Source organism: Tauraco erythrolophus, chromosome W, assembly GCF_009769465.1.
Source record: "Tauraco erythrolophus isolate bTauEry1 chromosome W, bTauEry1.pri, whole genome shotgun sequence".
Classification (NCBI taxonomy): domain Eukaryota; kingdom Metazoa; phylum Chordata; class Aves; order Musophagiformes; family Musophagidae; genus Tauraco; species Tauraco erythrolophus.
Window position 1 is genome coordinate 12795977 of NC_141497.1, and position 14652 is coordinate 12810628.

At 45.4% G+C, this 14652-nt stretch overlaps 1 protein-coding gene across 1 annotated transcript; it reads left to right on the plus strand.

The window, feature by feature from the left end:
* The first annotated feature begins 883 nt into the window (after window positions 1-883).
* LOC147526216 (DNA polymerase iota-like) lies at window positions 884-14128 on the plus strand. Its single transcript, XM_086630311.1, is given in 6 exon segments — window positions 884-956; window positions 11394-11546; window positions 12649-12703; window positions 12705-12883; window positions 13398-13576; window positions 13841-14128. Coding segments are annotated over 6 exon segments (735 nt in total). The 3' UTR covers window positions 13937-14128.
* The last annotated feature ends 524 nt before the right edge of the window (window positions 14129-14652 follow it).

Sequence of the window (14652 nt, forward strand, 5' to 3'; positions counted from 1 at the left end):
CCATAGTAGAGCTGATCACTAACTAAACAGCTTCAGCCCTAGCAATGGCAGCAACACAACACAGACAGACGAGGGCAGCAGTATATCAAAATAGGTTGGCTCTGGATTATCTCTTGGCAGAGGAAGGAGGAGTGTGTGGGAAATTTAACGCCTCAGATTGTTGTTTAAAAATTGACGACCACAGAGATGCAATATTGGAAATAGCTACAAACATCCACAAATTGGCCCATGTACCAGTACAAAAGTGGAAACCAATGATAGAAACAGGCTGGTGGGACAATTTGCTGGGAACAGCCTGGTGGAAGAAGCTGGAATTTTTTCTCCTCTGTGCTCTTGCGGGCCTGTTGTTCATGCCTTGTTTGATACCTTGTTTTATAAGGTTAATTTTTAGTGTTGTCGAAGGTATGCAGGTGGTGGTCATGTCAGTGAACTCAGAGAGGGCTATACCAGCCCAGGTTCAGACGATTATGATATTGTAGAAATCTCCAAAAATAAACACTTCCATGGACTCATGGGAAAGAGCCAGACTTATAGTAGAAAGAACAGAAAGAATGAATAAAGTTCGGGAGGAGGGCAAATATAGCTCAAGCAAAATGTAAAATAAAAAGAAAAAGGGTGGATTGTGAGAAGTAAGGAAGTGGTTAAAAAATTTTGCTTTCGCCTAGAGTTAATTAAGACTGCATAACAAGGACACTTACAGTTAAAATAAAAAAATAAAAAGACATAATCCCCCAGAGCGGTGGAAAGTACATTGTAAATCTTTGAGAGCGGTAAACTCCCTACCAGAGGTAAGAAACTGAGGGACTGCATGGTAAACTCCCTACTCGAGATAAGAAAATGACAGACTGAAGCCAGCTGGAACCAGAGGGGAGGGGGGGAGTTCATGCTGATGAAGACTCCTGACTTCATCCACACCGACCCCCGGGACGACCACCAGGACAAACTGCACATGACTGGTGGGAGGGGGCAGTAAGGCAGACTTATGTAAATACTAATTGTAATATCTCCTCCCTGTCCCCCGAGATAATAATGAATATGTAAAAACATTTATGAGTATGTAATGGATTATAGTATAAATCACCCCCTGACGATTGTGCCGGCGTGCCTCTGGCTACGGTCACGCGCCCAGCGCTGTGATCTTTACTCCACTGACTTTGTCCCCAAAGAAACTACGTGAAAACTATTTACGTGGGCTCGTTTCTCACAGGATCAATCCGAAGTATCTGAGTATCTTCAGTGAGTCCAAACAGCTCAACAGCGTGGTTATAATCATTTCTACTTTGTGTGAGGGTGACTCGAAGCCTCACAGGGCTGGGAGAGATCATAGAATCATGGAATGGTTTGGGTTGGAAGGGACCTTCAAGATAATCCAGTTCCAACCCCCTGCCATGGACAGGGACACCCTCCACTACACCAGGTTGCTCAACGCCCCATTCAACCTGGCCTTGAACACTTCCAGGGATGGGGCAGCCACAGCTTCTCTGGGCAACCTGGTCCAGTGCCTCATCACCCTCACAGTGAAAAATTTCTTCCTTTAATCAAAATCTGCCTTCTTTCAGTTTAAAACCATTGCCCCTTGTCCTGTCACTACACGCCCTTGTAAAAAGTCCCTCCCCAGCTTTCCTGTAGGCCCCCTTTAAGTACTGGAAGGCTGCTATAAGATCACCCCCCCGAGCCTTCTCTTCTCCAGGCTGAACAGCCCCAACTCTCTCAGCCTGTCTCCAGAGCAGAGGCGCTCCAGCCCTCTCATCATTGTGGCCTCTTTTGGACCCACTCCAGCAGCTCCCCATGTCCTCCTTGTGTTGGGGACCCCAGAGCTGAAGGCAGCACTGCAGGTGAGGTCTCACAAGAGCAGAGTAGAGGGGCAGAATCCCCTCCCTCGACCTGCTGCCCACGCTGCTTTGGATGCAGCCCAGGACACGGTTGGCTTTCTGGGCTGCCAGCGCACGGTGCTGGCTCATGGTGAGCTTCTCCTCAACCAGCACCCCCAAATCCTTTTCCTCAGGGCTACTCTCAATCCATTCTCCGCCCAGCCTGTACTTATGCTTGAGATTGCCCCAACCCACATGCAGGACCTTGCACTTGGCCTTGTTGAACTTCAGGAGGTTCTCACAGGCCCACCTCTCCAGCCTGTCAAGGTCCCTGTGGATGGCATCCCTTCCCTCCAGCGTGTCCACAACACCACACAACTTGGTATTATCTGCAAACTTGCTGAGGGTGCACTCGATGCATCCTCTCTCTAGTACTTCACAATGGTATTCATCCAGAAAATAATAACAATATTTGCACTACGCTGCTGATAACTGACACGTAGTACTAGTGTAGTTTGGCCCCAAAATATCTGCTTTAAAAAGGAGAAGGCAACAGGCAGGGGAGGGAGAGAGCTGAGTGAGAACAGCACAGAAAAATAAGGGCTGGTGTTACCCTGTGTGCTTGGTTTGGCCGAGGTTAGAGTGCGTTGCAAAGCCCTTGGGAAGCAGAGCTGCGTGTTCAGAGTGAGTTCTAATAATTTCAGTTGAATCCTCAGACTTAAAGTTTCAGTGGAGTGTACTGTGAAGTTATAACTTCTGATATAATTCTTTTATATCTCATTTTTTTGTGTGTGTGAGGTCACTGGTGAGATGTGATGGGGAACGCTGAGGTATCCCACTGGTAAAGTCTGCTGATAGACAGAACACATTATTGGGCGAGGAGCAAAAAACAGGAGTTTGAGCTTCATATCCTACTTGAACATACAGAAACCCTCTGCCGTGATTTTTTCTGTTTTGATTTCTGTGTATCTAGAGATACCTGCAAAACTGGGAGAGCTTCAGTTAACCTTTCCTGATCCCAGGAGGACGATCCAGCTGCAGATCCTGCGCCCAGTCCCACTTTCTAGTGCTTCCAGCCACTGAGAGGCCTCTTGAAACGGTTTCTGCCCTTCCCCAGGGTTTGTTACTGGCAATGTTTCAAAACAGTGCTGTCACCACCATGAGAAAAAGAGTTTTTCTGAACAATTTTGTTCTTCGGGCTGCATAGCTTACAAATAAGCCTTCTTACCGGCGGCACACGCATCCTTTTGGAAAAATACTTTCCCATGCAGCTCAGCTGGAAACAGCAACTGTTCCGTTTGTGATAAATGAGTGAGTCCCAAACAGAACTCCAATCAAAGTTTACAATTTATTAAGCGAATAAAAGCAAGCAAACAGCGCTGGGTGCGCCGGGAGTCTCCGCTCCACCAAGACGCACACCCGCCGTGGCAGTTTTTCTTGTATTTATACAAACATATTCATAGCCCCCCCAAAAGGTCAGTTTTTTTCCCATGAGATCATTTCTATAGTCCCCGCCTTAGGATCCGCCTCAGGCTCCTCCTTGACACGCCTCCTGATGGTCGTGGGCCTGGGTCTTCAGGATGAAGGCCGGAGGTCTTCCTCACGTGGGCAGGGGTCTTCAGGATGAAGGCCGTAAGTCTTCCTCACTGTGCACTTTTCACCTCTTCTCTAAAATTCCCGATTTGGCTGCGTTTGCAGAACCAAACCGGTTCCAGCCTGGTCCGTCCTTGAGTGGACATCTGGTTGTAGTTCTTGTTAGTCCTTATCTTGCCCACATAGGCTAGTTTTTGTCTCCCTTCCTCCCTACAGATGTGTGGGTCCTGAGTTACGACTTTGCTGGCATCTGTCTTATCTCTCTCACCAACCTCCTCCCTGGGCAGCCAGCAGGGACTGAGACTTCACACTTTAATTAAGGCAAGCAATAATTCATACAGCAGTTAGTGTAGCAGTTAGTATTGAGTGTTTAAACAATTAACTTGTTAGTATTTAATATTTAAACAATAACTAATATATACCTTCTTATGTGATTTTGTTAGTATTTCTATATTCCCTCTGTCAGCCCCCCCCCTTTTATTAGATCAAGTAAATCCTTTTACTTGCATAAGTTTCCCGATTGATATAACACTTTGTGCACTGAAAATATACACACCAAACCCATATGTACAGCAGTGTCAGTAGCAATATTAAAGCAGCTGCAGCTATTAACAGTATTGTCACAGGATATTTTAAATGACTGAAAAATCCTGGAGCTGAAGGTGACCACCTGAAGAGAGCTTCCCAGCATCTATGCTCTCCATCCTTTTCTACCTTTTCACCATTTCCTTTTATCTCGTTTTGCATCACGATGAACTGTCACCAGAGCTCTTTGCCCTGCAGTGCCAGAGCATCCTGTGTATCACTCTGGCGGTCAGCAGCATCATGAGGAATTTCGCAAGTTTATGTTTTTGCATTTCACAGAGATCTTAAACTAAGATAATCACTTCTCTTAAATAGGCACACCCCGCTCCTTACCACCATATTGACACGAATCAAAGGAACATATTTCACACGTTTAAGATCAGTCAGACACGGTTGCCAGCATTTTCTGACGTTTGTAAACGGGTTATCGCTGCTCCGTTCACCCCTTTCCCGGCTGGTAAATGCCCAGTGCTCGTAGGCAGAGGAGATCGAACTGTTGGCAAACATTTCTTTGAGGCCTCACAGCTCAGAACTTCGCACCCACGCAGTATCCTACAATTGGCTCGCAGTCCGCAGTGATTCAGGCAACTAGTATCTCTGTTGGTTGCCAGCTCTTTTTAGATAACTGCAAAATGTTTTCCTCTGACGGATGGGTTCAGACAGAAGCCTTTCTCCAAAGCCCTTGCAGTTTCCAGATAAGTTCCCTCTTTCTCTCCTCTGGGTCGCTAAATGTTAAATGAAACAATTCGTAGTTGTGTTTCTTTTGGGTCCCTTAAATTAAAGGCAAATGTCTTACTCAGTAACCTCGTTTTCCTGCTTATTCCTCTAACAATTAAAATTCAGCGGTGTTCACGAGAACAGGAAATGTCCCTGGATCCTGTTCTTTCCAGATAGAGAAATTTCATGTGAAGCAGCAGTGACTAAACAAGTCTGTCGCAGAGTTAGTAGAGAAAAATCATCCAAAGTTAATAACAAAGGGGTGGCATTTCCTGATAGTCTTTTTTTTTTTAAAAAAAAAAAAAAGAGGGCTGGATCTGCTTTGGGAGTAGTAGCAGGATGTGGTATTTATGTTCCCTGAGACGAGCATATTTGCATTAGCCATGATATTGCACCACAATGAAAGCAAATATGTTATCTCACCTGTTCTCCCTGTGCCCACAGCCAGGAACAAATACCAGCCGGCAGCAGCTGCCTGGCTTGGCATAGCTTCACTCTTCTCCAGCAATAAGGAAGAAGTTGCAGTCAGCTTGCTCTCTCCCCCCTGTTTTTCCTTTAATTATCCCAGAAAGTTATTTCTTAGTCAATTTTTTCTTTAAGGCCTGCTCTACTGGAGGAAAAAAAAAAATAATCATTTTAACTATGGTTAGCAAAACTGGTGTATGCCTTTGAGTAAGCTGTCTTAAACCAGTTCTTGTGACTCAGTTGTGGGTTTTCACAAAGTATTAATAGTGTCATTTTTCATCTCGTTAATTAAATTAATGTATATTCGACCTCATTCAATGGCTACAAACGCCTCATGCCAATGCACTCAGTCTGTTTTTTTTTCTTGCTTTTCTTGTAGCCAGGGGTTGTAAGGACCAGGGCACGCTGCTCTCTTACGGTGGTGTAAGAAGTCACAGATCAGGTAGGGTTTCTGTCACTGGGGCATGTGACGTGCCAAAAACGTGACATGTCAGTTGCCGAAGGAGCTGCGCCAGAGCCGGACCGACCCGCTGCGGAGCGGCAGATCTCGGCACACACCCGGGCTTTTCTCGAAAAGTCGGGAGACGCCGAGGGCGTGAAGTGACCGCTTCCCAGGAGGCGGCAGCTCTCGCGGGAGACGCTGACGTGGCCTGGGCGTTGCCAGAGCAACGGCGGTCCCTCCCACCCCTATAAAAGACCCGCCCAGGGAGCGTGAGCGATTAGGAGTGTGCTGCGGCAGTTTTTGCGAGAAGGGTGCAGTCAGGCTGCTGCTCGAGAGGGAGGTTTAGTTGTCAGCTGTCACCCTCTCAGAAAAAACTCAGCCATGGTGAGAAGGCAAAGACCTCCACACCTGGCAAGAGGGATGTGGGAGTGCAGACAGAGCTCCCACAGAAAGATGAAGCTGTCCAGGTCTCAGGCTGTAGGGAGTGTCTGAGCCTCTCCATGGTAAGTGGTGAGAAAAGCTGTGTGAGGTGTGACCAGGTGGATGATCTGTTTATCATGGTTGCAGAGCTGTTGGAGTGGGTCCAGAGGAGGCCATGAAGATAATCTGAGGGCTGGAGCCCCTCTGCTATGAAGACAGGCTGAGAGAGTTGGGGCTGTTCAGCTTGGAGAAGAGAAGACTTGGGGGTGATCTTATAGCAGCCTTCCAGTACTTAAAGGGGGCCTACAGGAAAGCTGGGGAGGGACTTTTTACAAGGGCATGTAGTGACAGGACAAGGGGAAATGGCTTTAAATTGAAAGAGGGCAGATTTATATTAGATATAAGGAAGAAATTTTTCACTCAGAGGGTGGTGAGGCAGTGGAACAGGTTGCCCAGAGAAGTTGTGGATGCCCCATCCCTGGAGGTGTTCAAGGCCAGGTTGGATGAGGCTTTGGGCAACCTGGTGTAGTGGAGGGTTTCCCTGCCCATGGCAGGGGGGTTGGAACTAGATGGTCTTTGAGGTCCCTTCCAACCCTAACCATTCTATGATTCTATTTTGTGGATCTTTAACTCACACAAGAGTGCCCAGGAGCCCTTCAAAGGGTTGTCGGTAGCAGTTAGTGGTATTTAATGAATGCAATCAGACACAGGGATGTCCAAACTGAGTAAAGCGTTCCTAATATATTTAATATTCTTTCTCATTCTGTCCTTGACCAAAGTACTGCCTGAATTGCCAGGATTCATAGAATCATAGAATGGTTTGAGTTGGAAGGAACCTTCAAGACCATCTAGTTCCAACCCCTCTGTCATGGGCAGGGAAACCCTCCACTACACCAGGTTGCTCAAAGCCTCATCCAACCTGGCCTTGAATACCTCTAGGGATGGGGCATCTACAACTTCCCTGGGCAACTTGATCCAGTGCCTCACCTCCCTCACAGTGAATTTCTTCCTTAGATCTAATCTAAATCTCCCCTTTTTCAGTTTAAAGCCATTGCCCCTTGTCCTGTCACTACATGCCCTTGTCCAAAGCCCCTCTTCAGCTTTCTTGTAGCCCCTTTAAGTACTGGAAGGCTGCTGGAAGGTCTCCCCGGAGCCTTCTCTTTTCCAGGCTCAACAACCCCAACTCTCTCAGCCTGTCTTCATAGCAGAGGGGCTCCAGCCCTCGGATTATCTTTTGTGGCCTCCTCTGGACCTGTTCCAACAGCTCCATGTCCTTCTTGTGTTGGGGACTCCAGAGCTGAATGCAGCATTCCAGGTGGGGTCTCAGGAGAGCAGAGTAGAGGGGCAGAATCCCCTCCCTTGACCTGCTGTCCACGCTGCTTTGGATGCAGCCCAGGACACAGTTGGCTTTATGGGCTGCATGCACACATTCCATTCCATTTTCTGTCTGCACTCATGCATAGAGACAGATCTCACCTCTTCGTGCTTCTCAGTATAACTCTACTGAGTTTGACAAAACTCGATCAATTTATGCCGATAGGGTATTTCATCCGTTACATCTGTTCCCTAAGCAATAATACTTCAGCAGGGTATACTTATATTTTCTGTACCATGATTTGATAGCCAGGGGCTAATTAGTTAAGTGTAAGAGAAATGAGCAAGGTTGGTCAGAAACCAATATCCTCTTCTGCTCAAAATGATGTTAAAAAACAAAAGCCCTGATTATTTAGTTATTTGTTGCAACTAAGTTTTTGGATTAAAATACATTTTTCATCTAGAAGGTTGGCCCCGATTCTTTTTTCAGGGCCAGAAAATGTTGTTTTCCTGAAAAAAGAACGTTGTCGAGGCCAGCAGATAATGACCTGGATCATTTCTGACCAGTCAAAACTTCAATCTGCAATTACAAGTGATTTGCACCACTCTTTTTAAAAATCAGATCCATTATTTAACTTCAAAATGCACCCATCTTTCCTAATTCCCTGTGTTTCAATGCTTTAAATATTTGATGTGCCTGACCATTGAGAAACAAACTGGGATCATTTTGATGCTGCAGCCACGGTGTATCAGCACCTAAACAATTCTGTGCATCTGCATTTATTTATTTGTGGTGAAGAAAGTGTTGAACTTCATCGGTTCCTTGATTTTTGACTTGGCCTCCTGTGACTTCTGCTTGCTGGTCAGTTGGAAATGTAATAATGTTCCTTTTTAGTACCTGGGGCTGTTGTGGTAGGAAAAACCGCTCGGATTCAAACAGCACTGTCTCATTATCTTAACTTCATTTCAGCCGATTTATAACAGCTTACCACGTCCTGTCTGTGTGGGTTCCTTTTCCCTAAGTTTCCTCTGGACATTTTTGTGTTATCTACAGAAACATTACAAAACCAGAACAAAACACAACAGAAAAATAATTCATGGAGGCCTAAACTGCGTCTCTTTGGAGCAAGCTCAACTAAGCTAGCTGCCAGTTGGCTTTAAAATTACATGGAATCACTTTTGTAGCCTCAGAAAAACAACCTGAAGGAAAACACCCAGCTTTGTGCAGCAAGCCAGTGGAACAGCAGAAATATAGGTGGAAAACTCCCATCTTCTGAACCAGTAGCTCAAAATCATATGCTCCAGTTCAAACAAAATATATTTTCCAGGATGAAGAGGTACTGATGGTCGAGTAGATCGAGTTTACACCCTGAACTACCAGACAAGGTGGCTGTGAAGATCTCCTCTGCCTATCTTGCAAGTCCACAAGAGTGATTCAATGAGGGTGACTTCATGAGTCAGTTGCAGAGGCAGAGGGCAGGGATAATTTAGGGATGTGGCACCACATCCTCTAGAACCTGATTCAACTGTCACCACCACCAAACCCACCAATGTAGGTTGGTGCAAGCCTTCAGCTCCTTGAAGTTTTTACGTAGGCTCATACACACATGATAGGACGAGAGGAAATGGCCTCAGGTTGTGCCAGGGGAGGATTAGATTAGATATTAGGAAAAAATTCTTTACTGAAAGAGTGGTCAAACATTGGAACAGGTTGCCCAGGGAAGTGGTGGAGTCACCATGCCTGGAAGTGTTCAAAAAACATGTAGATGTAGCACTCGAGGACACGGTTTAGTGGATGTGGTGGTATTGGGTTGACGGTTGGACTTGATGATCTTAGAGGTCCTTTCCAACTTCACCGATTCTATGATCCTCCATCCAGAATATGAAACGGAAGACAGCTTAGCTAGGAATCACATAAAAAAAAAAAAATCTTTCTCTCTGATAACACGCAGTGTTGCGAGTGCTAAAAAGCTCTGAATGAAATTAATCCATAAAACCTGGAAGCAGAGTGCTCCTTAATGCCCTGAGTGAGCCTGATTTGCCCAGGCACTGGAAAATAGCGTGGAGTGCTGAGAACAAGGAGTGCTTTATCCCTGCTAAAAATTAATCCCATGAGATTTCCATAAAATTATGACCTGCTGAGAAAAGCATCTGCGTGTGTTCTGGCTAATTAAACCCTGCGTGTGGTCAGAGGTGGGTGGCTGCTGGCTGGGAAGTCTGGGGAGCCCCTGGCAATGCCGAGCCAGCACTGCTGGGCACCCAGTTGCTCCTCGTAGGCACCTCTCGCTGCCCACCCTGCACTTTTCTCTTTAGAAACTCTGCCTGGGAAGAATAAAATTAAAGCTTGAGCCAAGCAGGACACTGGAGCCAAGGGGTGCATGATGGTGATGGCCCTCAGTGGGCGGGACGGCATTGCCTGGTGAATGTCCTTGGGCTGGTGGGGACAGGAGGGGTGACCTCTCTGCTGAAGCAGCACGTGGGGGTGAGACATGAAACTTGATGGGGTCTAAACCACAGCTGAGCTCGAGGAACTGAATCGCTCCCCCGTATTGGAGCAGGAGGGACCACAGAAGTAGGTGGGAACACATGTGCTGTAGGTGCTTTGCAAGCACTTCATACCTAGTTTGGAGAAGGAACCGGTGATTTGGGCAACCTGGTGTAGTGGAGGGTTTCCCTGACCATGGCAGGGGGGTTGGAACTAGATGATCTTTGAGGTCCATTCCAACCCAAACCATTCTATGATTTGGCCCAGAAGGAACAAATGTGGCCTAAGTGCTCCACAGCTTTGACGAGAAGTGGCTCTTCACATTTAAATGAGAACGTACACGACGAAATAAAGGTTCACCGCAGAGGCAATCGGTGGTGCAAATTCAAATCAGCCTCATCAAGCCTTGTTAGCTTCTGCTTGGCATTGACCTGAGTTGGATCTCAGGTGGCTTCTGTAGAGCTGCTCATGTCTGGAGATGTTGCAGGCTGGGGGGCCACTGGCCTGGGCATCCAAATGAGCTTGAATAATTGCTCGGTGCTCCAGCAAGCATTGGAGATGTGCCGTGAATGCCGGGCGGGGACTGCTAGTGGGCCCTACGCGTGGTTGATTACCACCATGACCATGTTCTAGGTATAATCACCGCTTGCTCAAGATTCTCCCTTGGTTATTCGGTTATTTCCCTCTAACCATATACGCTGTTATGCAAAGAACATGGAATGGGAGGAAATTGGGCTTTTCCACATCGTTCCCGGCCTCTGCGATGGTTGCATTTCTCATACTGCATTTTCCTGGCTATCCGAGGTCCCGCCGCTGTTGCAGCTGGAATGGTGTGCTCGTATCGGGAGCTATAGATCCACAGTTCTCTTCTTGTCTCTGATGTCTTCACAGCTTGGCTGTCCTAGTTTTAGCTGGGACAGAGTTTTTAACAGCTAGAAGAGCTCCGTGTTTTTTTTTTACTCAGAGGCTCACTCTGAGAAGAATGCTGATAGCAAGCTGATGTTTGTGGTTGGAAGTGAAACTCCAAGGACTTTTCAGTGTGTCGGAGTGCAGAAACACGGCGGGATAAGGGGGGAGCATAGCTGGGACAAGGGGGACACTATTCCCCTTGTGATTTGTGGTGGAACTTAAGATTGAGGGCCAAACTGGCCAATTAGTATTCCATATCATGCAGCATCATGCCTAGTATAAAAGCGAGGGTCAGCCAGGAAGAAGGGCTTTTGCGCTTTGGCTCTTTTGCGCTTGCTGCGCTGTTGCTCTGTTGTTTTTCTTTCTTTCTTTCTCTCTCTCTCTGCCCCTCTCTATTTTGGGGCCTCGAGTTTGTCCGGGATTGCAGCTTCAGGACGAGACGGGCTTCGCATACGAGGGGGTGGTGAGCACCTACACTGTATTAAATCATCTGTATTAAATCATTCTTATCTCAACCCACGGGTTTCCCCTTCTGTCTGAAGGGGAAAGGTTTCCCTTTCTGATTCTGAAATCAGCTGTGGATTGATGCAGACATGAAAACCTCACGTTATTAGTTGTGCGCATATTATCCTTGGGTATCTTTTCCTCCTAGAGTTGTTGGGGGAATTTTGTCCACTGGTGGAAAGACTTGGGTTTGATGAAAACTTCGTGGATATCACTGAGATTGTAGAGAAAAGACTGAACCAGCTACAGCAAAGTGGATGTTCCAGAGTCTGTGTGTCTGGCCATGTGTGCAACAACCAAGGTGAGTTAAACGTTCCTCATATTGAAAAATACGGTAAATATTTGTGAAGTTCAGTACAAAGTATCTGTCTGCTTTTAATATTGTCCAGAGAGGAACAGTTGGAAACTTGTGCTGGTCGATACTTGGTTTCTGTATTTGAGAGTACGTGTGGCAAATGTTAATCCGCGTTCCAACTGGATTGTATAAAAAAATAAATCTTTGGGGTAGATAAGCACATACAATGATTTGGGAGAAGAGATCCCAGATCAGATTTGGGACAACCTGCTCTAGGGGAAGGTGGGTTGGAACTAGATGATCCTGAAGGTCCCTTCCAACCCAAACCATTCCATGATTCTATGATTTTCATTGTCCTTTTTTTTTTTCTCTAAAGTAGTTTTACTGTAGTAAGATGTAGAATTTTTGATTCAGCTTGAATGTTGTTGGCAAATTTGAATAATTTTTTTAACAAATAAACTCCAAAACCCAGTAGATTTTTGCTATAGCCATTAGGTCAGGAACAGACTTACTGAGACTGAAGTAGGTAACTGAGTTTTGTACATCGTCAAACGTGAATGCAACAGCTATTTCGTGACACTCATTTCAGGCACAAGGAAGCAAAGCAGTTGTTTTTTTCCTGGACTTTGAGCCCTTGCGATGGCTTTAAATATGGTTTCATGAGGTAAAAAGGACTTTTCAGGCATTTCTCCTCATTTGGCACTTGCAAGTGAGTAATAAAGGTTTAGCTGTAAGGCAGCCCTCTAAATTAAAGATCTGTAAATCTCTACTTTGGTTACATTAGCACACGAATCTGTGATATTTAATGCTTTTTTTTTTTGACGTCTCTTCATGTATTGTATTTTATATTTAAAATACTCTCTAAACATTATGCTTCCTGGACAGCATGCCCCTGGCTTTGGACAGTAGCAGTCCCCCTTTTACCAGGGTTTTGGGGAGATAGGAGTGAAGTTAAACTTGGATACAGAAGCCATGGCAATACCACTTGACCCGTGAGGCTGTACTTTCTTGTCCTGCTTTAATGCAACGTAAAAAATACCCGAATCTAGAGGATGAGCTAATTAGGTGACTGTTTACATACCAAACACGGCTCTCTTTTTCTTTGCAGCAATCAATTTGCATGATACAATGCATGTAAGACTAGTTATTGTATCTCAGATCGCCAGAGTTCAGGGAAGCCATCCACGTGAGACTGGGCCTCACAGGCTGTGCAGGAGTGGCCTGGAACAAATTATTGTCTAAACTAGTATCTGGGACCTTTAAACCAAATCAGCAAACACTTCTTCTGCCTGAAAGCTGTCAAGATCTAATGCGCAGCCTTGATCACATCCAAAAAGTGCCTGGTAAGTGTGGTGCTGTGAGTGTAGATGGAGAGCATATTGACAACTCTTAAGATAAGAAAAAATACTGGAAAAATCAGAGCTGAAATAATTTTCAAGTCCAGGTCTCGCAAGCAGGGGCATGCAGGCGTGTTTTCAGGGTGCTTGCTTTTTTTTTTTTTCCTTGAGTTTTGCTTAGCAGAAGGAATGAGAGGACTTTGGTTTTTCTTAATTTTTGGTCGAGACATAAATGTGTTGCAGCACTTCACAAGATACCTTCAAAAATACTAACATCTCAGTTGATTTTCGTTGAAGCCCGAACATTGTGGGTGATACTGGGTTTTAAACACAAACTTTTTTAAACTTGCTGACTGGAAACCTACTTACAGTTTTTAAAACAGTCTATTGGAGCCTGGTACAATACTCTGAGAAAGTACTTTTCCTAATTATTCCACACTGACACTGTGCTGGGGGTGTTTTTATATCTACATATGTACCTCCTTTCACTGCTCTGTGTATTTTTAATACGTTTATTTAGGCATTGGCTACAAAACTGCCAAACGTCTTGAAACGTTGAGTGTGAGGAACGTGCATGATCTCCAAGCGCTCCCGTCTACTGTGTTGGAGAAGGAACCGGGCATTTCTATAGCTCAGCATATCCAAAAACTCAGCTACAGAGAAGATATCTCCCCCATGACTCCATCAGGCCCTCCTCAGGTACCAGTCTTGTTCTGAAGTACTTCACAAAGGGCCAAAAAATTGCTTTTAGTTTTATACAGCTTTGCTGGACTAACCAAAATGATGTGGTTTTGTATGTATTCTCTAGCACAACTCTAATGTATACTTCTCCTGAAATTCACTTGGGCTCTGAGTGTCAAAGATACCTTGGAGTTAATTCTACACGCTTAGTTGTGATACCTTTTTTCCTCTTCAGAACTTTGAAGTGAATATAACATTGAAAGGACTAATGTGTTTTTTCAGTCTTTTAGTGATGAAGATTCCTTTAAAAAATGTTCATCAGAAGTACAAGTGAAAGAGAAAATTGAAGAACTGCTTCCTAACCTATTGGACAGGTGACTGTCTTCAGTAGTAATAATAACTGAATTTGTCATCTGAAGGGAATCGGAGCCTATGTTAGGTTTGTCTCTTGTGGGAACTACGGCTGGTCTGCAGATCCCAGGACAGAAGACGAAGAAACTGACCTTGGAGAGATTGCTGTGTACCCCTGCAGATCTGAAAAATCCCTGAACAGAAGAAATGGAAAACAACTTGCAGGTGCTGGGAGAGCCAGGGAACTGTAAGATAAGGAGGAACTGTAAGATAAGAAACTGGACTGTGTTTTTGCACTAATTGTCTGATGTAATGAATTTGGCTTGGATTATATAGAGCGCGTGATCACCAATCATGTGTCCTAGTTTTAGCTGGGACACTGTTAGCTCTTCTTTTTAACAGCTAGAAGAGCTCCGTGTTTTGGTTTTACTCAGAGGCTCACTCTGAGAAGAATGCTGATAGCAAGTTGATGTTTGAGACTTCAAGGACTTTTCAGTGTGCCGGAGTGCAGAAACACGGCGGGATAAGGGGGGAGCATAGCTGGGACAAGGGGGACATGATTCCCCTTGTGATTTGTGGTGGAACTGAAGATTGAGGGCCAAACTGGCCAATTAGTATTCCATATCATGCAGCGTCATGCCCAGTATAAAACTGAGGGTCAGCCGGAAAGAAGGGCTTTTGCGCTTTGGCTCTTTTGCCGCTTTTACTCTATTGCCTTTTTTTTCCCTCTTTCTTCCAATACT